The sequence below is a fragment of the Gallinula chloropus genome (assembly GCF_964237585.1).
Source record: "Gallinula chloropus genome assembly, chromosome: 12".
Lineage (NCBI taxonomy): Eukaryota > Metazoa > Chordata > Aves > Gruiformes > Rallidae > Gallinula > Gallinula chloropus.
Genome location: NC_140097.1, coordinates 22361276 through 22383919, shown reverse-complemented (window position 1 = coordinate 22383919; position 22644 = coordinate 22361276). Strand labels below are relative to the sequence as shown.

Sequence of the window (22644 nt, the reverse complement as noted above, 5' to 3'; positions counted from 1 at the left end):
TGGCATAGCAGGCTTGAGTGCAGTTTGAGAAGAGCAGTGCTTCAGCTGAAAAGACTTTTAAGCAAGCAAGTAGCTTCTGATCCTTCAAATGCTCTTTTAAGACAAGTATTTAGGCCTCTCTATGGGTTGAAACTTTTCTACAGGCATTAGACTATGCTTATTTCTTCAATGGCATTTTTTCCCCACTGTTCCTGTTAGATAGGACTGGAGATAATGGTCAGTTTGTGGATTTTGGAATTAACGCTGTCTGAAGCCTGCAGATGTCCACAGCTGACTCCAACTCTCTCCTTTGCTGGTTCTGTTTCATGTTTGGTGACCTTGAGGGTCTCTGTGCTGACTGCAGCAGTTCATTCTGTCAGCTGCTTGTCCCTTGTGTAAATAAATTCCTCCTGAGTTACTCACAAGCCAGATGTGCCTTTTCTCTTTTTGGCCTTTTGACTCCCAGACTGGTAGCTATCTCAAATCTTGGTCTGTGTTAAAACTTATGAGTACTTCTGTACTTTTTTGCTTGCTGTGAAATCCCCTCCTGGGAAGCAGCTTCATTGCCCAGAGCTGTGACTCTTCCCTACTGGATATGATTGAGTGGTGTCGTTTGTACCTCCACCACCCCTTCTCTTTATTTTTTTTTTAAAGTATTATAAAGGAGGAATCTTGTATTCAACAGCAGGGGATCCAATCTCCTCAGCCTTCAGGGTAAATGCAGTCTGCAGGATGATTATTTTTCTTAATCTGCTTGTCACCTTGTTTTTTGAGGTTTTTTTTTCCAGGAACCTTTTAGTAGCTTCCTCCTGGAATAGGTAGGTAGCTTATTTACTTAAAAACAACTGTGCTCAAGATCCTTCCACTGTTCTCTACCCTGCTTAACTGTCCAAGCAGAAGCTTCATAGGGATGGGCAGGACTGATCACAGGATGCTCAAGACCTTTTCCCCACGTCCCTTGCAAGCAGTGCAGTTGCAGATGGTTACCCCTATAGCTGCCCAACCTTCACTTCCACCAAAGGAAGCTTGCTGATGTAAAGCCACTGCAGCATTTGGCCTTGCAGGTTTTTTTGCAGGGAGATGGAGGCTCAACAGGAACAGACTCAAAAGCTGCTCCTTTCACCTCCCTCCTTTGTGGGGTGGACAAAGCTGGGTCTCTGCTTTGGCCTGTGCCTGAAGAGGCTGTGCTTGTAAACTTCTGGGAGCCAGAACAATGTCATTTTCTTGTTCTCATCCTTCTAGTGAGAACAGTTCCTGTGCAAGAAGCATGCTCCTGTGGTGGTTCCCACTGATTCTGTGATTCATCTTACTGGAGAAACCAAAGACTCAGAGTGGGATAGGCTCCACACTTCCTCGACTAAAGGAGCTGCCATGGTTAGCAAGCCTTTTGGGAATGTTTGCTTGTCCTTTTCCAGCCTGGTTCAGCATCCTCACACTCTGGGGAAAGGAATAATTACAGTGCTTCCCACTGTGGTGATACAGTTAGCAGGCACTTGAGGTGATGTGGGCCAGAAAACACACGCTGCCTGTTCATGTATAAGCACGTGTGCCACGCTTATATGTAAGACCAAGCTTCCTTCTCTCATGCTGTGTGCTTCCAGGCCTACCTGAACTCCTTTACCCTGGGACAGGTAACCTGGTTCCAGCCCAGAGCATCAGGCAGGAGGGCATCAGGGTTGCATCATCTGTTCTGTGAGTAGTCCCTGAGGGAGCAAGCCCTTGGTTTCCTTGTTGAAAAGGCAGGATCCAACTGAGCTCTAGAGTCCAGCTCTAAATGTCTGGAGAGTCAAGTCTAGCATCACAGAATCACCAGGCTGGAAAAGACCTTTGGGATAGACTCCAACTATTCCTGTCTTCTAGTAACCCATATCCCTGAGCACCTCATCTGCCCATAGTACCAAGCTTCATCATGTTGGGGAGCTGGAGTTTCAGCAGAACTCAATAGCTGTATCAGTTGTCAGTGCTCTTTGTAGAGCCTCACTGCAGATCATGATTTTGATGGTGAGGGTGCATCAGAGCAAAACAAGTGGTTTTCTCTCACTCCACTAAATGAGTGTTTACCTCATGACTGGCTGGCAGTGGAGCTGCTTTCTGGAAGATGCCCAGGAGGCCTTCTCTCATAGCTAGCCCTCTAATACTCAAGTCAGTTTTGTTGTTGTTGCAGTGTGGAACTGCACTTTTCACAAGCTAAAGGGCATTGCCCCTATGTTCTTGCTCTTTCTCCACGAGGTTTGGCTCTGGCTGGAGGCCAGATACCCACTAAAGCTGATCCATCACTGCCCTTTTCAGCTGGACAGGGGAGAAAATAGATATTGAGAGGCTTAAGAGTGGAGATAAGGACAGGGAGAGATCATTTTGCAGTTATCAGGGGCAAAACAGACTCAACACGGAGTAAGGGACAGAAAACTCTCTAACTAATGACACTGCCCTGCACCCCAAGTGACACCAGAGTTGGGTGATGAGAAGTGTGACCAGATCTTAAAGCACCTTCCCCCACCCCTCCCTTCTCAGCAGACTGCACTTCAGTCAGGATTTTGCTCCCTTCTTCCCCCCATTGTGGCACAGGGAGGGGAGAATGGGGGTTTGGGTCAGTTCCTTATGATATGTTCTCCCCCTTAGCTGGGGAGGGCATTCCTCCCCCTTTCCCCTGCTGCACTGTGGGGTCCCACCCACAGCAGAGAGTGCTCCATGAACTTCTCCAACATGAGTCCTTTCCCACAGGGCTTCAGATCTTCCCCAGCTGCCCCAGCATGGGTCACTGCTATGGGTGCAGTCCTTGAGAACCAGACTGCTCCAGCCTGGTCCCCCACAGTCACAAGTGCCCCCCACAGCAAATGTGCTCCAGCACACATCTTTCTCTTTCTCTCTCTCTCTCTGTGTCTCTGTCTCTCCACAGGCTGCAAGTGCTGGCAGGGGCTTGTTACAATGCAGGTCACAGCATCTCCTGTCTGTCTCCCCCTGCCCCAGTGTGGGGCCTCTCCACAGGCTGCAGGTGGGGTCTCCCCTTTCCCATGGGCTGTGGGGGGTCACCACTCCACCATGGGTTTCTCCAGGGGCTGCAGGGGCATCTTTCTCTCCAGCACCAGCCTTGGTGCCTGCATAGCACCTCACATCTCACTCCCTTCTCTGGTGGCAAAATGTGGCTGCTTGCATTGTTTTGTCCTCACTGTGACTCCCAGAAGTGCTGTGACCATCACTGATGGGCTGGGCCTTGGTCAGCAGAGACTCCAGCCTGGAATGGGCTGGTGTTAGCTCTGTGGGGCTGCAGAGAGCTTCTGGCTGCTGGTTGCAGAAGCCACCCCTGCAGCCCCCCCTTCTCCACCAGAATCCAGCCACACAAAACCCCAACACCCCTGCAACTTTTGGGTTTGCTGTTCTTTGGATCTGGCCAATGTGGGGGAGAAGGCTGTCCATGGCAAACAAACATGGCTTGGGTCTTCTCTGACTTTGCACTTCAACATGTTTTACACATTGTTGCAGGCTGTTGATCAGAGTTCTGAAGTCTCATTTGGGTGAGGGATTTGGAAGGAAGGGGATGGGGTGTAGACACCCTCAGCTTGGCTTTCCAGGTGGTTCTGAATGGCTGTGCTTTCTTTGCCTGTTAGGTGGTGGGTGCAGCCACACTGCTGTGGCTCTGTTCCATTGGGTGCTGGTTTGACAAGATTTATAGTTTTTGGTAGAAATAAGAGGATCAGGTTTTAATTTCTGTCATCTTACAGTGAATAGATTTGTTCTTTAAGGATCTGGAACAATGAGGCGAGTCCTGACAGGCCATTATTGGGCAGAATAAAAATTGCCTTTTAAGTTCAGCATCTCAGGCTAATTAATGTAAATTCTCCTCCTCAGGCTGCTGCTGGATGTGGCTTGGTGTAAGGCCTGAGTCATAATTCAAAGAGAAGAGACACAGGCAAGATTTATATTGTTTCCCAGCTGCTGTTCGGTGGCAGCGTGGAGATGGATGAAGAATTCTCAGGCTTTAAACACTTCTGAGGTCTCAGACTTCAATCTGCTAAGATCTGAACCTTCAGTCAAGGGTAATAATAACTGAGCATGTTGTACCATGCATGTACCCAGGGCTTGGTGTTGGGTCCAGTCCTGTTTAACATCTTCATCGACCACCTTGATGAGGGAACAGCATCCACCCTCAGCAAGTGCCGCTGATCCAGAGCTGGGAGGAGTGGCTGACACGCAGGACACTGCGCTGCCATCCAGAGAGACCTGGACAGGCTGGAGAGCTGGGCAGGGACAGACCAGATGGGGTTCAACAAAAGCAAATGGAGAGTCTGGCACCTGGGAAGGAATAACCACTGGAATCAGTACAGGCTGGGGGTGACCTGCTGGAGAGGAGCTCTGTGGAGAAGGACCTGGGGGTCCTGGTGGGTGACAGGGTGGCCATGAGCCAGCAGTGTGCCCTGGGGGCTGAGAGAGACAATGGGATCCTGGGGGCATCAAGAGGAGTGTGGCCAGCAGGTCACAGGAGGGGATCCTCCCCCTCTACTCTGCCCTGGTCAGGCCCCACCTGGAGTGTTGTGTCCAGTTCTGGGCTCCCTGGGATAACAAAGCCAGGGATCTCCTGGAGAGAGTCCAGAGGAGGCTACGGAGAGGATGAAGGGCCTGGAGCATCTCCCCTGTGAGGAAAGGCTGAGTGAGCTGGGGCTGTTCAGCCTGGAGAAAAGAAGACTAAGGGGGGACCTTATGAATGTTTATCAATATCTGAAGTGTGGGATGCAGGGGGAATGGGCAGCCCCTTTTCAGTGTCTGTGGAGACAGGACAAGGGGCAATGGCTGCAAGTTGGAGCATAGGAAGTTCCACAGCACCATGGGGAAGAACTTTTCCCCAGTGAGGGTGAGGGAGCCCTGGGACAGGCTGCCCAGGGGGTGTGGAGTCTCCATCTCTGGAGAGATTCCAGCCCCGTCTGGACGCCGCCCTGTGCAATATGAGCTGGGGAGCTGCTTTGGCAGGGGGTTGGACCCCATGGGCTCTGGGGGTCCCTTCCAACCCCTGTGATGCTGTGATCTGCTCATACTGACATACAGAACATGTGTTCTTTACACCTAAGGAACACAGCCACATGTAATGTGTGTGTCATACGGTGTTATACGTTCTTCATTAGAAAAGGTGGAGAATTCTGATGAAGCAAATGAGCTGGAAGCTGCTGTTCACACTTCAGATGACTTTCTGGTTTGCTCCTTCTCTTGGAGGCTGTTGCTTTCAGTGTAAAAGAACCTGTAGCTGGCCAGCCCAAGGCTGGGGATGAGCACTTCATTTCAGCATTTGGCTGCTTTTTCTTGGGAGCTTTTCCCAAGAGCAATCCTAAATGGGGCCAAAGAACAGTAGTTGAATTCTTGGTGAAATTTCTTACCAGTGGTTCCCTTATCTACCTTCTAGTTCCTCTAGTGTTTCCACACAAAGCTGTTCCTTTGAGATTTTTGGTGCTGCTGTTCTCCAGCAGCAGTGTTTGGAGAGGCAGTTGAGCATCACCTATACAACAAAACTTAATTATTCAATTTATTCCACTAAATTCTGGAAAATCTCCTAAGAAAACACCTAGGACCATTGGGAGGGGAGAATTAGTTATGGGAGGTTAAAATACATAGATGGAGTAGGAAGAGACACATCTAAAGGCTTGAAGGTTACCCTTAGTTGTTCATTCTGTTTCACTTGTCCAGGTACTCTTCCCCAGGGCTTTTGATGTCTGGCATCACTGTTACCCGTTCTCACCCATTGCAGAAATGCCAGTTGTACTTCTGGAAACCCAGTAGATGTAAAACTTGCCCATTCTTTGGTATTTGTACAGGGCTTTTTAGCTGTTTAACAAGTAACTCAGCTGAGGAAGGAGGTGACTGGTGGTGATGATGAGTTCCTATTGTTTTGGTCTCTTAGCCTGTGGATGAATGTAGTAATGCATCAGTTGCTAATAGCTTGGAAGCCCTACCTTTAACAACAGTGAATTCCCCACTGGTTTTGGCTCCTTTGCCAGAGCTTACCAGGAGCTGTGACTTCTATTTCTCCCAGTGCCAGATACACCCCTCCTTGCAAATCAGTGTGTGTGGGGGTCTGCTTTCTTTTAACTTGTTCCATAAAAGCAAAGACAGCATTGCAGCAAACCCCAGAGCCTGATCCCAGGTGGAACACAAGCAGCTGATGCCATGGGATGTACAGTGGCAGGCACTCACTACAGCCCAGCTGCAAAGCCTGGGCAGCACGTAGCTCAGATGTGCTCACCAGTCTGCATAGATGCTTGTTACCTGAAGTAACCTTTAAAACCATGATTCTGCCACCTGTCTTGATTTAAAAGTGGTACTTAGAGAATACAGAGGTAACCTGATTGGCCCAACAGACAGTGAACCCAAGAGCAAGGTTGCTGAAACACAGGAGAGGAGCAGAGATCACCAAGCAGCATCCCTTGCAGAAACAGGATCCTAGTGTTCCTGTGGGCAGATAGCAGTTTGAGTCCAAGCACAGCCTCCTGTGTGTGGATGGGCTGGTTCCATGCCTGTGGAGTACTGCAGCCAGCCAGTACCCCTGTTTCTTTCCTCCTTGGCAGCTTGGTCAGCCCAGCTGGATGATGTGATGCTGCTTCACTTGAAGTCTACAACCCTCACTCCATCTGCCTGCCTCTGCCAGGGGTGCACTGGGCCTAAAGGGGGTTGAGATGCACCTGTAAACTCTGCTGCTTAGGGTCATTGCAGACAGTATAGCAGTGTGGTCAGGAAGGTCTGCAGCATCCTGGCTTGCATCAGGAACATAATGGCCAGCAGGACCAGGGAGGGGATCATCCCCCTGTGTTCAGCTCTGGTGAGGCTGCACCTCAAATACTGGGTTCAGTTTTGAGCCCCTCACTCCAAGAAAGCCATGGAGGCCCTGGAGCGTGTCCAGAGAAGGGCAACAAAGCAGGTGAGGGGTCTGGAGCACAGATCTGATGAGGAGCAGCTGAGGGAGCTGGGGGTGCTCAACCTGGAGAGGAGGAGGCTGAGGGGAGACCATATTGCTCTCTCCAGCTCCCTGACAAGAGGCTGTGGTGAGCTGGGGCTCAGCCTCTTCTAGCAGGTAATTAGTGACAGGACAGAGGGAATGGCTGTGAGTTGTGCCAGGGGAGGGTCAGTTAGAAATGAGGAGACATTTCTTCTCCCAAAGAGTGGTTGGGCATTGGAACGGGCTGCCCAGGGAGGTGCTGGGGTCACTGTCCCTCAGGGTGCTCAAGGAGAGGTTGGATGAGGTGCTTAGGGACATGGGTTAGTGAGGAATATGGGTGGTAGGGGGATGGTTGGGCTGGATGACCTCGGAGGCCTTTTCCAACCTTAAGGATTCCATGATTTATTGGTCTATGGCAAAACATGACCATCACTGTAGTTTGAATGTTTTAACTTTGGTTTAGTTAGCACCAGCAGGGAGAAGGGTTCTGTCCACTTCACTTCTGGTGTGAAGCAGAGATGCAAGCCAAAAGCCAAGAGAGGCAGTGTTCTTCTCACCTCCCTGTTCTCTTTCACCTTCTTCCTTTGAAATCCCCTTTTGTTATCACAGCTTGAATCCTGAAATAAGAGGTGACCAGGGATGAAGGCTCACAAACCTTTCTCTACTCCTAGCTGTCAGCCTCTGCTGTCCTGGAGGGTAGGTATGGAGTGCCCGTGGAGCTCACCTTCAGCCAGTGTGCTGCCACTGGATGTCACTGTTGCTCTCTGGGAACGTGCTTAAACATCTCACTTTACCTGTGGTGGAAATGACTCTTGGAAATAGTAAGGCTTTTATTGGTGCTTCTCCCTCCTCGGGGTTAGTAGAATTGGAGTCTGAAGAACCAGGGTACATCACCTTTGGGGGTCTTCTGCTTCTAGGGGAATGTTCTCAGCTAAGACAGTGAATTGAATTGCACTCAGTGAATGCTAATGCACTGGGGGGGTGTGTCCCTTAAAGGGAATGTTTATGTTTGCTTTCAAAAAGCAGAGAACTCCAGAACCAGTAGGTATGCTCTGGAAATGGGCTTTAAAGGGACTCAAAGGTAAAGCTGAACCTACCCCCTTTGCACCATTTGGTTCCTCCCTTCTGGTGGAGAGGGTTGAAGAGAAGGGGCAACACTTAATCCCTCTAGATTGAATTAGAAGAATCCTACTTTTTTACTAGTAGGTGAAAAATGCAGGTGGGTAGTTATCCTGGTGATGTGTCTTCCAAACATCCATATGTCAGAGCAAACAGGGGGGTTTTCAGCTGTCCCTTGCAGTTCTGCTGAGGATGTGTGTGTCCTGGAGCCAGGATCAGCACTGGAAGAGCTGCCCAGAATGCTGTTTAGCCAGAAGAATTTTCGTAAGAGGCTCAGTAAGAGACCTCTGGAATGAAGGCTGATTAATGTTCCCCTTCCCCCAAGTAGTTACACTGTGCTGTCTTTAAGTGGTTGCTATAAATAAATCCCTTCTGTTTTCCCTTTGTCACTGAGCCTGTATTGTGTTCTGGGACTGCTTGGCTATTCTGCCTTTAATGTTCAGCTGCTGCTTCTCTACTCCCTGTGCTTAATAAGCAGATGTCATAATAAGATATTGGCAAATGCATCTGCTTGGTTGGGCTGAGTAAATCATGTGTTTGAACTCTGAGTAAAAGCAGTGAAACCTCTGCAGCAGCAGCAGCAGTGTTGTGCCTGTCCCCAGGCCTCAGCTGGCACCTCACCACGCAGGTGAGTCAGATGGGAGGGCAGGAGTAACTGGGATGCTCCTCACTGCTGAGACTGCCACAAAGCCCATGTGTTGTGGGGGCTCTTTCTGTGGTTTTGTCAATGATTTAAAAAGAAAAAAAACCTGTTAGGATTTTAATGCCTAGTGGCTGGCTCACCAGATGTGTGTTGCTACTGGGAGAAGGGTGGCTGTAGCTTGGTGTGTGAAGGTTTTCCTATGGGTTGTAGCAGGGGTGATTTAATCCTCTCTCACAACATCTGGAGAGGCAGTTCAGTTCTTCACCTGGGTGTGTGTTTCAGATGTCATGGTAAGTACAAAGTTGCAGTCTGGCTGCCACAACACTTTACACTTCTTATTAAAAGTTCCCCTGATGGACCCTGCAGTGGTGCTTACTACTGCCAGGTCTGAAAGCCTTACTAACAATGAGTAGGCACGGCCTTACAGCCTTTATAATTCATCTTCAGCTGGTGTCACTGTTGTACTTGAACTACAACAGAAGGTGGGTGAGTGCTTATGGTGGACAACCTGACTCTGAGCATTGTGCTTGCTCCAGGTTTTTTAGCAGAGAATGTGTTTGAGCTCATCAGTCCTTTGGCACCTTTCTAAAATTAAATTCTGGGTGTCCATTCATATTTAGGACACTTGTAAAGTGCCCCAGCATCTGCCCTCTGAGGTCCTGGTTGTGTTTTCTTAGCAGGCAAAGCTTTTCTTGTTTGGAGGGGAAAGAAAAGCAAGGGGGAGGGGAAACAACAGAACTAAACCCCCAGCTTTGGCATGGAAACCTGCAAGGATCAAAACATCCCTCTGTCTCTCCCCTTGACGCTGTGGTTGGGAGGCCATGGGATCTCTTTCCCTCCTGTTCAGAAGACTGCTAGTAGCAGAGGGATGCACCTTGGGTAGTGCCAGCTCCTTGACACATTGACATAGTTTTTACTTGCTGGCTGGATGTGTTCCTAGTTTAGATAGACAAACTGACTCAAATTTGTTGCTGAACAGAGTAGCTAGAGGTTATCATCTTCTTGATGTTGGGCTCTAAGGAACTGCTCAGGCAGCTGCAGTGTCTGAAATGGGGCAGTGTGTCATGTTGGCATGCTTCTGTTTTTAAAGGTAGGTAGACCTCTCTTCTTGGGGGTGTTGCCACTATTCAGAGTGCATTTGGGAGCACATGGGGCTTTGTAGGGGTGGCTTGCTTGGCTTTTCATGGGGGTGGGCTGTAGCCTGGGAGCTGATCAGCAGAATGTGACATCTGTGACAGAGGGCCTGACTTCAGCTTGACCCGATGAGGGACCACCCCATCTCTCCAAAGCATCAGGTGTGGGAACATCTATGCAGTGTTGGGCTTGCAGATGCTGTTGGATTCCTCAACTTGGTGAACTGTAGTGAAGAGAACAGCAGCTCTGAGTTCAGCCACAGAGCTCTGGATGGAAAGCTGTCTGACAGATGCTGTGAAGCTAGAGGGAGAAAATATGTTGGTACAGTCACTCTCCTGCTCCTGTGAGTCAGCTTGTTCTAATGGGTTTTGAAGTGGAGAGCTTATCATCTTTGGGGTTTTTAAGTGCAGGTTGCATGCCCTGTTAGCTCACTCAGATTTCTGCTGTGCCACGATTGACTGGCCTCAAGTTACATGGTCAAAATAGGATAGTCAGCCTTAAAATAACAGGACACCATGCTTTTTAATGCTAATTAGCCACTGAAAAGCCCTGTTTGGGGTGGGGTTTAAATTTAAGCAGCAGACAGCAGCTTTGGGAGGCTGACTCTCTCATCTCTGCAGTATTTTAGTTGATGAAAGTGATGCACTGGGGAGCAGCACCTGGTCCTGGACTACCTGCAGCCCTGGCTCCCATGCTGAGCCTGTGCAGTGTGACCTGTGGTGGGTCCCAGGTACCAAAACAAGTGGGAGGAAGCAAATTAGTGGAGGTTGGTGTGGTGTGGCTGATCCCTCCTGACACCCAGCTGCATCCCAAGCCTGTGGTCCCTGTGGAGCAGCTGTTGTATGTATCCTTTAAACTTCTCCCTTCCTTTCTTGCTCCTTAGGCAAAGCTGGTCCTGAGAAGCTTGGCTGCATCACAGTTTGCTCGGCGGGGTCTGCAAGAAAGACTGGCCCTTTTGGATTGCCCTCTTCCTGCTTTTCTATTCCTCCCTTTCTGTCCTGTCCCCCCGTGCCTCCCCAGTGCCCAGCTCCCCTGTGCAGTCACACTTCTGTTCTTTGCACTGCTTAGTGCTTATTTTTCCTACTTGGTGACTCGGCCTTGGAGCCTTTTTGTGGCCTCAGTCGGTGACTCCCAGCTGCACAAGTGGCTTTATCCCTATTTGGGTTTTAAACCATATATATATATATACACACACACAGGTGGCATGTGTATACATGGGGATGTGTGTAGCAGTTTTGTGTAGCTGTGCTGCCAAAATGGCTTCTGCAAGCAGCAGCCAGAAGCTCTCTGCAGGCCCCAGACTGCAAACATCAGCCAGTTCAAGGGCAGAGTTGCTGCTGACCAGGGCCGAGCCAGTCGGAGATGGTCACAGCACCTCTGGGAATCACATATAGGAGAAAAAAAACCTGCAGGCAGAGGCATTTTGCCACCAGAGAAGGGAGTTAGAAGATGTAAGGCACTAAACAGCTTTGAGTTTCAAGTTCTGAGCTCATCTAAGGTCTGGTTGCAGCTCAGTTGCATGTCTGCGTAGGCTTGGCACCAACCAGAGATGCGCGGGCAAACCAGCTCAGCGCTGAGGAGGGATGCATGTGCCTGCAAAAAGAAGATGTGGAAGCAGCTCCTCACCTTTTGCTGAGGAAAAAGTGCACGTGGGAGGACTTAGAGAGTCTGCTTTCCAGTCAGTCACAGGGTTCTTGCTGCTGTGTGGATTTGCAGGCGTCAGTCGTTTCCGTGAGCAGGGAGTGCGTGGGACGGAGCCGCACCAGGCAGTGGAGAACTGCTCTTGGAGTGCTGTGGTCTTGGCCTTAAATTCCTGTCCTGTCTCCTGGTGTAAACCAAGAAACTGAAGTCTGCAATTGCTTAATTGGTTGGCTGCCTTGTGTAGTTTGTAGTTCAGAGGAGTCCGTCCACTGGCAGCAGCGCCGATAAATAGTGGGAGCAGTGTTTGTTGTAAAGGAAAGGTAGCCTTCTGAAAGAGCAGGGAAGAGGAGTAAGTTCTCTAGGAGAGATCTACTTGTGCTTTTGAAACTTAATGTATTCTGAATGAAACATTTAAGCTTGCATAACTAAAACAGTGGAAATTAAAACTTCAAAGTAAACTTGTTCTTAACCTCATTGAGGAGGGGAGACCAGTTCAAGATATAAACAACATTACAATGGCTGTATCAAAACTGTCTGGTTTAACACATCTTGGAATGTCTGGCTGTTCTGAACTGAGCTGCAGCACTGCATCCTCCCCCCCACCCCTTAACTTCTGAACGTGGAGAGGCTTCTGCTGTGTTGTCAGGGTGGGACAGTTGGTTTCCTCTCGGGGTAGCTCACTGCTTGTGATTTGGAGGTGGTACTTCTGTATGTCCCAGCTGACCTGAGCAGCCTGCACGTGCACCCCCTGAGCACGCAGAGCTCTTTGCATGTACAGAACCTGAACCTGGCAGGATTTGGTTTTAAACCTTAGAAAACACACACACACGCCCACCCCTGGAATCCCTCCACCTGGGGAAGGCCGAGGAGACTGCAGAAGCTTTTCCTCTTCCAGCTGTGGCAAGAACAAACCATTCCTCTTCTTTCCCTGTGTTTAACAGCCCAGGCTGTCCCAACACACACTGCTCTGCAGCACAGGAACCCTTTGCCAGCTGTTGGCAGTGTGGTGGCAGATGATGTCTTGTTTTTCCAGCAGTCAGAAGTGGATGGTGATGTTCATCTGAAGAAAACAAAAACTCAGGATTCTGGTAGGAACCATGAGCAGCAAGAGGAGGACATCAGCCTTGCGAATACCTTGGAGCATATTATGGGACAACTGGATGTTCTGACTCAGGTATGGCTTGTTCTTTAGTTTTGTAATGGAGGAGGTTTGCTGCCTAGAAGAGTTGGGAATCTTTTGCAATAGTTTTGTAGAGTGTAAGTGTGGCTGGTTCAAAGTCTCTGCTTCTTAGTAGCTTCTTGATTAAGTCTGTCTTCATCTGCATGTCAGTTTATTGGCTCCCTTGCATCGACTTCCAGCTTAAGCCCCACTCTTCCCTGAACTCCTCTGTGCCGCAGCGTGGCAGAGTGTTACTTGAGCCAGCCTGTGCTATCAGCCAAGGCTTATCTAAGGTGATCCCAAAGGAGTGGTTTGAAGGGGGCCTCTGGTGAAATAATCTGTCTCTCTTCCCTCCCCATTCTGCAGGCTGTAGGTAAACTCTGTTCAGATCCTGCTCCCTTCCCCCACCCAGTGTTCACCTACACAGTCCAATTTCTGCAGTGTTCTGCTCCCATCAACAAGTCTGGGCCCTTCTGTGCCTCATCTCTGAAGCCTGCTTCTCACCCACAGCTAGCAAACAACTACTCCTCGCTACAGCATTAACATCAGCTCTTCCTCAGACTCGCTGAGCAGTGGTTGAACAGTTTGTCATCACAGGATGTGTGTGTTTAATAAGAACCTGGGGACAGAGCTGGCTTTTGGTTTAACTGAGTAGCTGCTTGGTTCTCCCCTTAAGTGATATCACTTCTGCTCACTGCCCGGGCCTGAACTTCATGGGGTGTTTCTTGAGTTATACAAGTAGTAGGGAGAAAGCATGGGACAGAAAACCTCTGGTCTCCTCCATCCATCTAGAGGATTGAAAAAACGGTGGGAAGGTTTTTCTGTGAGTTGGAGTGGGTTTTCTTCTGGGGAAGAACAAGCAGGTCTCAAACACCTGGGGCCGGGTGAGCTGCTTGCTTGTCCCAGTTAGTTCTCTGCTCTTGGGAAGGGATACTTGTCAAAAAGTCTAAGATGATAGGTTGGAGGGCCCATCAGGGGACTGAAGCAGGGCTGATACAGGGATAAAAAACATTCCAGAACTCCAGACAGCCTTAAATAGTGTAGGTTGAAACCCAAAAGCTGTTTAGGTTCACTTGGCAGACATGCCAGATGGCACTTTGGCCTGTGGTCGTTGAAAGGCCCAGCGCTGGAGGGGAAGGCCTGTGCATGACCCAGGGCCCTCATGCTTCAGAGTAAAGTGCAACCCAGTGTACACACAGAATATTTTATTACTGGCTTTATGTCTCCCTAGCAGGTTTGGAATGTGATCTTTATCTTTCATTACATAAATCAGATCCTGGCTTCTGATGATGGATGTGTAATGGCTCCTTTTCAACTTCATAGGTGTTTAGAGGAGGCAAATATTGCAGTAAATAGTGTGTGTGGGATTTAAAGTAGATATAAGCAATGCAGACCTCTCTCAAAGATATTGTGTAACTGAAGAAAATTCCAACTGTTGTTTTAAACCTAGCAGAAAGTGAAACTGAGATCAGTGGGGGAGGAATAAATTAGGCTATAGGATAAAATTGGAAATAGGCCTCAAATTATAGTAAAAAAAAAACCACTCCAAAAGCTATCTTGATTAACTCTGTATTCAGGAACCTTTTACCTTTTTGTAGCTTTTTTTGCTATCCTTAAAGTACTTAATTTCCCATTGGTTCTAATCTTTGATGCTGTGTGTTGCACTAACATGGCTGTAATGCCTTTGGACAAAAGCAGATGAGCCAGACACGCTGCTGAAATAGCTTCATAATTATTCCTTTTCATGCCCAGGTTCTGAGATTTAGCAGGGGAAAACACACCACCAAACAAACTTAGGCAAATGAGCGTGGAAGAAACACTCATTCCCTGAGTAAGGGAGGAGGTTCCCCCAAGGAGAGGGATATGGGAGCTCTGGAAGGTAACTCTGGCTATGCACGGGAAGGGTGTCCAAGCTTTGTTCTCCTTGTGCTGATGGCCTGTAACAGAAGGGAAGGCAGCTCTGGCAGAGCCTCTCTCCTGCAGTTGATGTTGGCTCAGAAGAGCCAGGGCATCCTGACTGCTGGGGGGTTGGAGCAGTGTGGGAGCAGGCATGGCTGGGGGTGTTGGCTCCTTCCTAGCCATCCCTGCCAAAGCCCAGCTGGGTGCTGCTCCCTGTGTGCAGCAGATCCCGACCTCGGTTGTGTTTTGTGTGGTGACTTTGGGCTGGTGGGCTGCTCTCTGTGAAGGGATACCACTGCTGTGAGCAGGATGGAAAGCCCTGGTGTGTTTCTGCTGTGGTACCTGACGTTTCTGAGCTCGTGGGAGCTTCCTACACTGTTGGCATGATGTGGTGTACCGGGGCGGGGAACTTAGTTGGGCTGAACTACTTTCAGAAATAAACATAAACCCAGTTTATTCTCCTACTACCTTTCTTTAGCTGTCAGTTCAGAGTTCACTGTGCTAAACTTGGTAGGGTGGAAAAGTGAGGAGCAGAGGAAACGCTTTCCATTTCTGCTGCAGGAGGTGGTAGGAGGCGACAGCCTTTGGCTGTGTTTTCCTGCCAGTGCACAGCTCTGTTCTGAGCTGCATGCTTGGAGGTGCATTGTCTGCTCAGCAATCACAGGTCCCTTCCCTCTGGTGACAGCAGGCTTCCAGATAAGCAGGGTGTCGAATGCTTGGAGGCAGGGGGGTTGCTTTGTTCCATTAGGTCTCCTCCTGCCAGCCACCACCTGGCAGTAGAGGTGCTGAGGCTGGTGAGGTGGTGTGCCCCAGGCAGCAGGACCACTTCAGTGCCCCTTAGAGAGAGAGATGCATCAGAAGCAGCTGGTGGCTGTTGTGTGCCCTGTCTGGCTGTAACCACTATAGGGATTAGCAGATTACAGTGATTAGATATGCCACTCTCAGAAGCTTCATTTTTTGTTTGTGCCAAGATGTTATTCATTAAGGTTTTGGCAACTTTCTTTAAACAGGTCTTTGAGTCAGAGAAACCTTCCTCCCTCCCTCCTCACTAGGGCGCTGCCAGGGCAACTCTTGTTTTACCTGTTAGAAGGATTTATGAAGTGACCTGACAGGGTCTTCATTTGTATTCTTTCTATCTGTGGTTTGTCTTCAGACATTCTTCCCCACAGATAAAGAAGTTAGTGTTTGGCTGCCTCTTTCAGAAGAGTAGCATGTGCTTCATAACCCTGCTGCCTTGGAGGACAGAATGAAGCTGGGACCAAACCATGCTGTTTCCAGTAGTTTGGGACTACTTGCCCTTGTAGGAAAGCAGGCAGTTCAAACCTGGTGAAGGAATGGATTTTCTGCATTTCTGGAAGATCATCATCTGTGAGCAGCTGTCTCAGCTGGGGTGGGAAAACTGTGTCTGCAGCCATGGCCTTCAAAGAGCCTGTATGCTCTTTCCTTCACTCCAAACACCTGCAGCTGCCACGTTCGCTCTGTTAATCCCATAGTACTGGTGGGCAGTGGGAACTGAGGCAAAAGCTGCTGGTTTTATGTGGGAAGGAAGATGTCTGCTCTGAAGGAAGAGTTCAGAATCAGGTTAGCATCAAAATTCATAAATAGCTGCGATAATCCACCCACAGGAAACAGCTTTATATACTTCCCCAAACTCATCTTGCATTGAAGCTGGGAGAAGAGAATGCAGTGAAATGGAGATGACTTACTAAATCTGTGCAATAATTCAAGCCTGAGCTGCAGGACAATCTAGCTCACATAAGATTAAAGGATTATTTCACTCCAGAAAAGATTGTGGAGGAAAAGATTGCAGGGAGAGAGAGGAGAATTTTTTAAAATTAAATTCTTGAGCATAAAAAAAGACTTTTTCAAGTGGGTTGCTTTTTAATTAAGGCAGAAAAGGTTTCTGTGTGTCAGTGAAATCAAATTTCTTACTCCTTTCTTTGGGATGTGGCCTCCAAAACCCGTGCTGGTGAGGAGTGAAGGGCTCCTCTCTTCTGAGAGGTACTGAATGTAGATTGAACAACTGGTTTAGGGACATAAATGTTTTTAGGACTTCCAGTGATTACAAGTCAAGAAAGATGATTTCTTTTTTCCTTCTTGTTATAAGCCTTGCACAAACAGCTTGGTTTCTGCATCACTTTCAATACCTGAACACCTGCTGCCTACAGGTGGACCCAACACACAGGAGAGAACCTGTAAGCTCTCTTTATTCCAAAAGAAAGTGCTTGGAATTCAAAACACTCATAAAAAAAGTTCCCAGCTGAAAAATCTCTGAAATGCCAGGTGAGCATGGCTTTTAAAGCTTAATTTAAAGGACATAGATAGAAGCTATTGCTCCTGAGTCAGAGCCATCTCTTGGAGATGCAGCAGCTTTGATGTTTCACTCAGAGCAGAGGACGTGCCCTGGTTGTTGCCAGTCCCCTGTATGGTGCCACCCAAGGTACTTTTTCTGAAACTCACCTCCCAGATACGCTGGTTACACAGTGTCCAGGTCTAGATGCAAATGGGCTTGTCTCTCTAAGACTCTGCTCCTGGGGATATTGCTGTGTGAGCAGGGCAGTGCCCAAAGGCCAGCTTCTCAGAAGTGCTGAGCATCTCCCTGGAGGTCCACAGGACCTTGGCTTTCCATTATCCTTCCATGGGAGGAATGCTGAACACCTCCCCAGTTCGTTTTTGCAAGCACACCTTTAGTAATATAAACTGTTGTTCAGCCCTTGGGTCCCAGCAGCTGGGTTAATTTAGCTGAGTGATTTCTGTCCTAGGTAGACTAGGTGGCAGGGGAAGGACATGGGGTGTCTTTGAAGCTGTTCTGGTTTGGGGAGACCACTAGTCTTTTGGGGTCACCAAGCTCTATTGCACAGTTGTTCTCGTGGTCCGTGGTTGCATATTTTGTGGTAGCTCATCCTAACTTGCTGTGTTTCCATAGTCTGTGGGGAAACTTGAAGTCTCCTGGCTGCTTGTGATGTGCTGGTGTAACCCCAGAGGTCTGGAACTGCTGTGCACAGAAGTGTGCAGCCACCCCCTTCCAGGAACTCGCAGGATCCGATGCCAGTGCCATCACTTTTGCTTTGGCTGAGGGATTGTCAAGACTGATGCACCAGCACTGTGCCATGAAACCCTTTTGGTAAGAGTGCTGTAAAAGGCAGGGCTTGGTTACAGGCTGCTCCTGTGCCTTCTGTCCCCTGCTGTGTGGAGGTTAAAGTGTTGGCTGACCAACTGCAAGGAAGCTGCAGTGTACTGGGAGATGGAAGGAGAGATGGCAGCTGATAATCATGGAATTGTATAGTTGGAAGGGACCTCAAAGCCCATCAAGTCCCATGCCCTGCCACGGGCAGGGACACCCTCTCCCAGCCCAGGGTACCCCAAGCCCCATCCAACCCAGCCTTGAGCCCTGCCAGGTATCCTGGGGCAGCCCCAGCTTCCCTGGGCACCCTGTGCCGAGGCCTCCCACCCCTCACAGTAACAATAATGAGGGAGGGGTAGCTGAGCCATACTGGTTCTGACTTGGATAACTCCCAGTTCCCTTCTTGTACTGCTCTCTGCTGTTAAATATAAAAACCAGGTTACCTCTGGAGTGTTGGGCAGCACGGTGCTGGCTGGCTGAAGGCACCTGCTGTACTGGAGAACAGCCAGTTTAGCACCATGACTTCTTGAGCAGGTCTGGAGCTCTGTGGGTATCCCAGTGAGGATGTCTTAGCATCTTCCTAAGCCATGGGACACACCAGTGGTACTGAGTGTGCAAAACTGATGTTGAGGGGTCTTGTGGGACTTCCTAGCCCAGAGCTGTACAGCAGCACTGAGCAGTGTATTCCTCACTAGCCCCATTGGAGGTGAGTGTTTTGGTGTTCTGCTGTTCCCATGCTCTTGCCCTCTTTGCCCCCAGCTCCAGGTTAAGCACTGATTTAGTTCATGAGCAGCATCCATTGGGCATCTGTCATTCTCTCTCTCTCTCTCAGAGGGACTCCTGCCACTACTGAAGGGGGTTGCTGATGGCCCTGCTTGCTCTGGACTCTGCTTTTGAGGTTTCCTCTGGCAGCTGGAGAACTGGTTTGTGTTGGCATTCAGTTAGCACCAGGTTCTGTGGTCCTGGGCCAGGGCAGGGGTGGGGTGGACAAGAGTTGATTGTCCCATCCTGTCCTGTGTCCATGCTCCCCCTCATTTCCCTGCTGCCACAGTCTCAGCCCTGAGGCCGGTGGTGCTTTAACTGTCTCTGCTACTTAATCAGGCAGGGAAATGTTTGGAATGGACTGGGGGAAAGGTGCCAATGGAAGCATCCTGGAGCCCTGGAGTGGCATCCTGCATGGCTATTGTTTGGGTTGAGGGAATTAGGGGGTGTGTCATCGTGTCATCAGGGTGACTGGCTACTGGGTGCCTCAGTTGAGGTGTCCCCAGTATTCCCCAGAACCCAAAGTTCTATTTTGCTACCTAATTTCCCATTAATGTTTCCATACAAAAAGAAAAGAAGAGGTTTTTCTCTGGGCTGAGCCAGGGAAGATGAAGAGAAGCTGTGCAGGAGGCGTTGGTGAAAGTGATGGGAGGAAGTTTTGTGTGTGAGAAATTCCAGTTCAGCGGTGGTGCCCGTGGCTGTGCGCCGCGTGCCGCTGGCGTGGCGGAGGGCTGCTGGAACACATGAAGAGCCCCATCTTCTCAGTCGAGCCTAAGCTGCTATTCCTCTGCCTCTTGAGCCAAGACTTTACTAAGTTACCTGGCTTTGAACTCCCTGGTGTGTGTAATGGGGATGTGTGCTGTGCCCTGGCCGCACAGGAAGCCGGGATCCTGCCGCAGGCACCGGGCTCCCGTGCGGACCCGGCTCCAGTGAAGCCTCCCAGCTGCTGGTGTGTCCTCCCTGGCTGGCTGTTGGCTCATTATCTCCAGAGAAGCTGTAGCAGGAACTGGGGGCAGTGGGCTGGGTGCAGTTTAATTCCCCTCCCTACGACAGGATATAAGGAGCGCGGCGGCAACAGTGACGCCGTCAGCCGCTCGCCAAGGACCGTGGCCGTGCGGAAGCTGCGGTGGAGCCGGGGCAGGGCTTGGGCTTCCCCTTACCTGCCTACGGTGTCGGGTGCCCGCTGGGCTTGGGCGTCTCAGCACAGGTCTGTGGGCTGTGGTCATCACTTCCTGCCTTGGGCTTCCTGGAGTTCATTTCTGCCTGCTGCTTTTCCACTTGGAGCTTCCAAAAAATACTCGCTACAAGCTTTCAGCTCAGCCCTCCCTGCCACTTCATTCCACTAAGGTTTCTCCTTACACCTTTTCCATGAATCCAGCGCTTTCTGCAGCCCACTCTGTACGTGCTCAGCCTCACGGCGCTGGGCGAGGGCACGGGGCTGCTCTCAGCAGGACTGTGGTGGTGATAAATCACAGGGTGCAGGAACCATAAGTGATCAGGGGCTTTGCTTCTGGCAGGGTCGTGGGGCCAGGATCTTGAGGAGCCCTCTGAAGGGAATTGGAGGCAATGCTTCACACCCTCTTTTTTTTTTTAACCTGAGTTACTCCTTACTCTTAATTTTAAATCACAGAAAGCTTTGGGTGGGAAGGAACCTCAGAGATCATCCAGTTTCAACCCCCTGCCATGGGCAGGGACTAGCCCAGGGTGCCCAAAGCCTCATCCAATCCAGCCTCGAACCCTGCCAGGGATCCCGGGGCAGCCCCAGCTTCTCTGGGCAACCTGGGCTGGGCCCTATCCCCCCAATTCTCCCCCCTCAGAGTAAAGAATTGCTTCCTAACATCTGACCTATCCCTGCCCTCTTCCAGCTTGAAGCTATTATCCCTTGGCCTGTCCCTGCACTCCTTGGTGACCAGTCCCTCTCCCACATTCCTGTAGGACCCCTTTAAGTACTGGCACACTACAATTAGGTCTCCCCAGAGCCTTGCCTTCTCCAGGCTGAAGAATCCCAGCTCTTCCAGCCTGTCTTCACAGGAGAGGTGCTCCAGCCTCTTGATCATCTTCATGGCCTCCTCTGGACTTGCTCCAGCAGCTCCATGTCTCTCCTGTACTGGGGACCCCAGAGCTGGACACAGCATTTCAGGTGGGGTCTCAGGAGAGCAGAGTAGATGTCGTGCTGGGCAGTGTTGAATGCCTTGCACAAGTCTAGGAAGATGATGTCTGTCACCCTTCACCTGTCTGCTGTCTCTGTTACTCCATCCTAGAAGGCCACTGGGTTTGTCAGGGACGAGCTGCCCCTAGTGAAGCCATGTTGTCTGTCACCAGTAACCCCCTTGTTCTCCATGTGCCTGAGAGAGTCTCCAGCAGGATCTGCTCCACGATCTTGCCAGGCCAGGATCCCAACTGCTTTTGATTCTGTCTGGCTGCTTGCAGGGTAAGACTCCTGGAGACTCCTGGTAGACTTTCAGCCAGCTGTGTTCTGCCCTGAGCAGCTTTACTGCTGACCTCTGTGAGGCAGGCACGTGGCCATAGCAGGGCTGGATACGAGACAGATGAAGTCCTCCTTTCCCATGTCCTTCTCCCAGCCCTTGTCTGTCTCACTCCCTGAGTCATTCTACAGGAGACTTTTTCCTGGGCACTGAGTGGCCTTGGCCAAGCCTTTCCTCTCTTTGTGCTCCTGTTTCCCCAGCTGCAAAAGGGGGACAGTGGGACCTGCTTTCTGCTGTCCAGCCCCTCGAGGTGTGTGCATGGAGTGTGCTGTTAACAGGCTTTCTGTGTGTAATGTCTGTCCAAACAACGGTTGTCTGAGTGTATTAGAATCACTTTCTTGGAGTCCAAGGCTCTGGACATCCTGTGTTCCTAACAGAGGAAGTTATTTATGTGGTCAGAAAGCCCAAAAAGCAAAGCTATTGATTGTTGCTGATAAGTTTATGGATATTGAAGCATTAAATCATCACTGCCTATTACTGGCTGTTCCGGTGTCTTTGGAAGCTGAAAGCAGTTTTGCATAGCTGGGTCCCTTGATTACCTCAGAGTGATCAATAAAAGGGTTTCAGCAGAGGCTTTTACTGCCATGTGGTTACAGTGTTCTTCCTGCACATCCTCTATGTGGTGACTTCAGCTTGAGGGGGGAGTGAGCAGTCCTTTGGGGGTAACTGGGTTACACAGAGGTGTTTCAGCATTGTGTCAGGGTAGATGTTGCTGCTTTGGGTTCAGTTCCCCTGCATCACCTGTTGTGCTGCTGTACCCTGGGAGGGTTTTCTTGCTTGTTGTTGTGCTTGTCCTGCAAGTTTTGCATGTTTTAATGGATGATGTTCAGGGAAGGGAGGAAAGAGTTGGAAGCAAAGAGACAAAATCCAAGCTAGAACTGGGCAGAACTGCTCACAGCCTCTGTGTGTCTCATTAGCAGAAGAGCTTCTGGTGAGCTCCCCAGTGTCTGGGGGCTTCTGACTGTGGCAGGATAAAACCTGTTGGTGAGAGGAAGCACAGAGCCCAATTTGCAGGGACCAAGTACCCAACGAGCAGCTGGCACTGTGCCTGTGGGAGAGCTCTGTCCCTGCCAGCCTCTGCTGCTTCTCTCTGAAGTTGTGTGGTGCTCAGCCCTCGTGAAGGGCTGATGCTGGAGCTGCATCCACCCTGAAATGCCTCAAATAGTCCTGGGAATTTAGCATTTCGTTACCCACTGAGGGGAGGATACATTGTTTGTCTTTCTGAGGAGCTTTCCTTTGGTTTTGCAGACTGTTTCCATCCTGGAGCAGAGGCTGACCCTCACTGAGGACAAGCTGAAGGAATGCCTTGAGAACCAGCAGAAGATCATTCAGAATAAAGCCAGCTGAGTGCCTGAAAGGTGCTGGGAGTGAAGGCGTTGGGAGGTCTGAGCTTGGGTATGTTCCTCCCAGGCTGTGTGTGACTGGCTTTAATGACTCTGGGTGCAACTTCTTTTTCACTTGGGCTGTACAGTTGTTGTATCTGTAAATAAGCTTTGTTACTTTACTGAAATAAAAGGAATGTTTTGTTCATAAGCATGGGTAACAATTGGCATCTCCTGTGTTTTCCAGAGACATGGCAGCCAGCGTGGGGTCTGAGTACTGACAAAGAAGGTTGCATCTCTCCCACCTTTGGTGGTGCTGAGTTAGTTTTAAAGCATTTAAGCACCTCAGAGATCCCAGACATCTGGCAGAAGCTGTGTTAGGGCTGCTGCTGAGGTCTGTGCTGGCCTCAGATGACAAGTGAAGAGCTCCCAGGGTATTTTGGGTGGTGAAGCTCTGCTT

The 22644-nt window shown here is 49.9% G+C and overlaps 1 protein-coding gene across 2 annotated transcripts in view; it reads left to right on the top strand.

Moving 5' to 3' along the window:
- The window catches only part of POC1A (POC1 centriolar protein A), a 51787-nt gene extending 29392 nt beyond the window's left edge, over positions 1-22395 (top strand). Inside the window, exons 9-10 of one of the 2 annotated variants that reach the window (XM_084269850.1) lie at positions 12466-12606; positions 22111-22395. In XM_084269850.1, the coding sequence (XP_084125976.1) occupies positions 12466-12606; positions 22111-22209 (240 nt within the window). In that variant the 3' untranslated portion in view covers positions 22210-22395. The remainder of the gene's footprint in view (positions 1-12465; positions 12607-22110) is intronic. The other variant, XM_084269851.1, reaches the window with a different exon arrangement.
- The last annotated feature ends 249 nt before the right edge of the window (positions 22396-22644 follow it).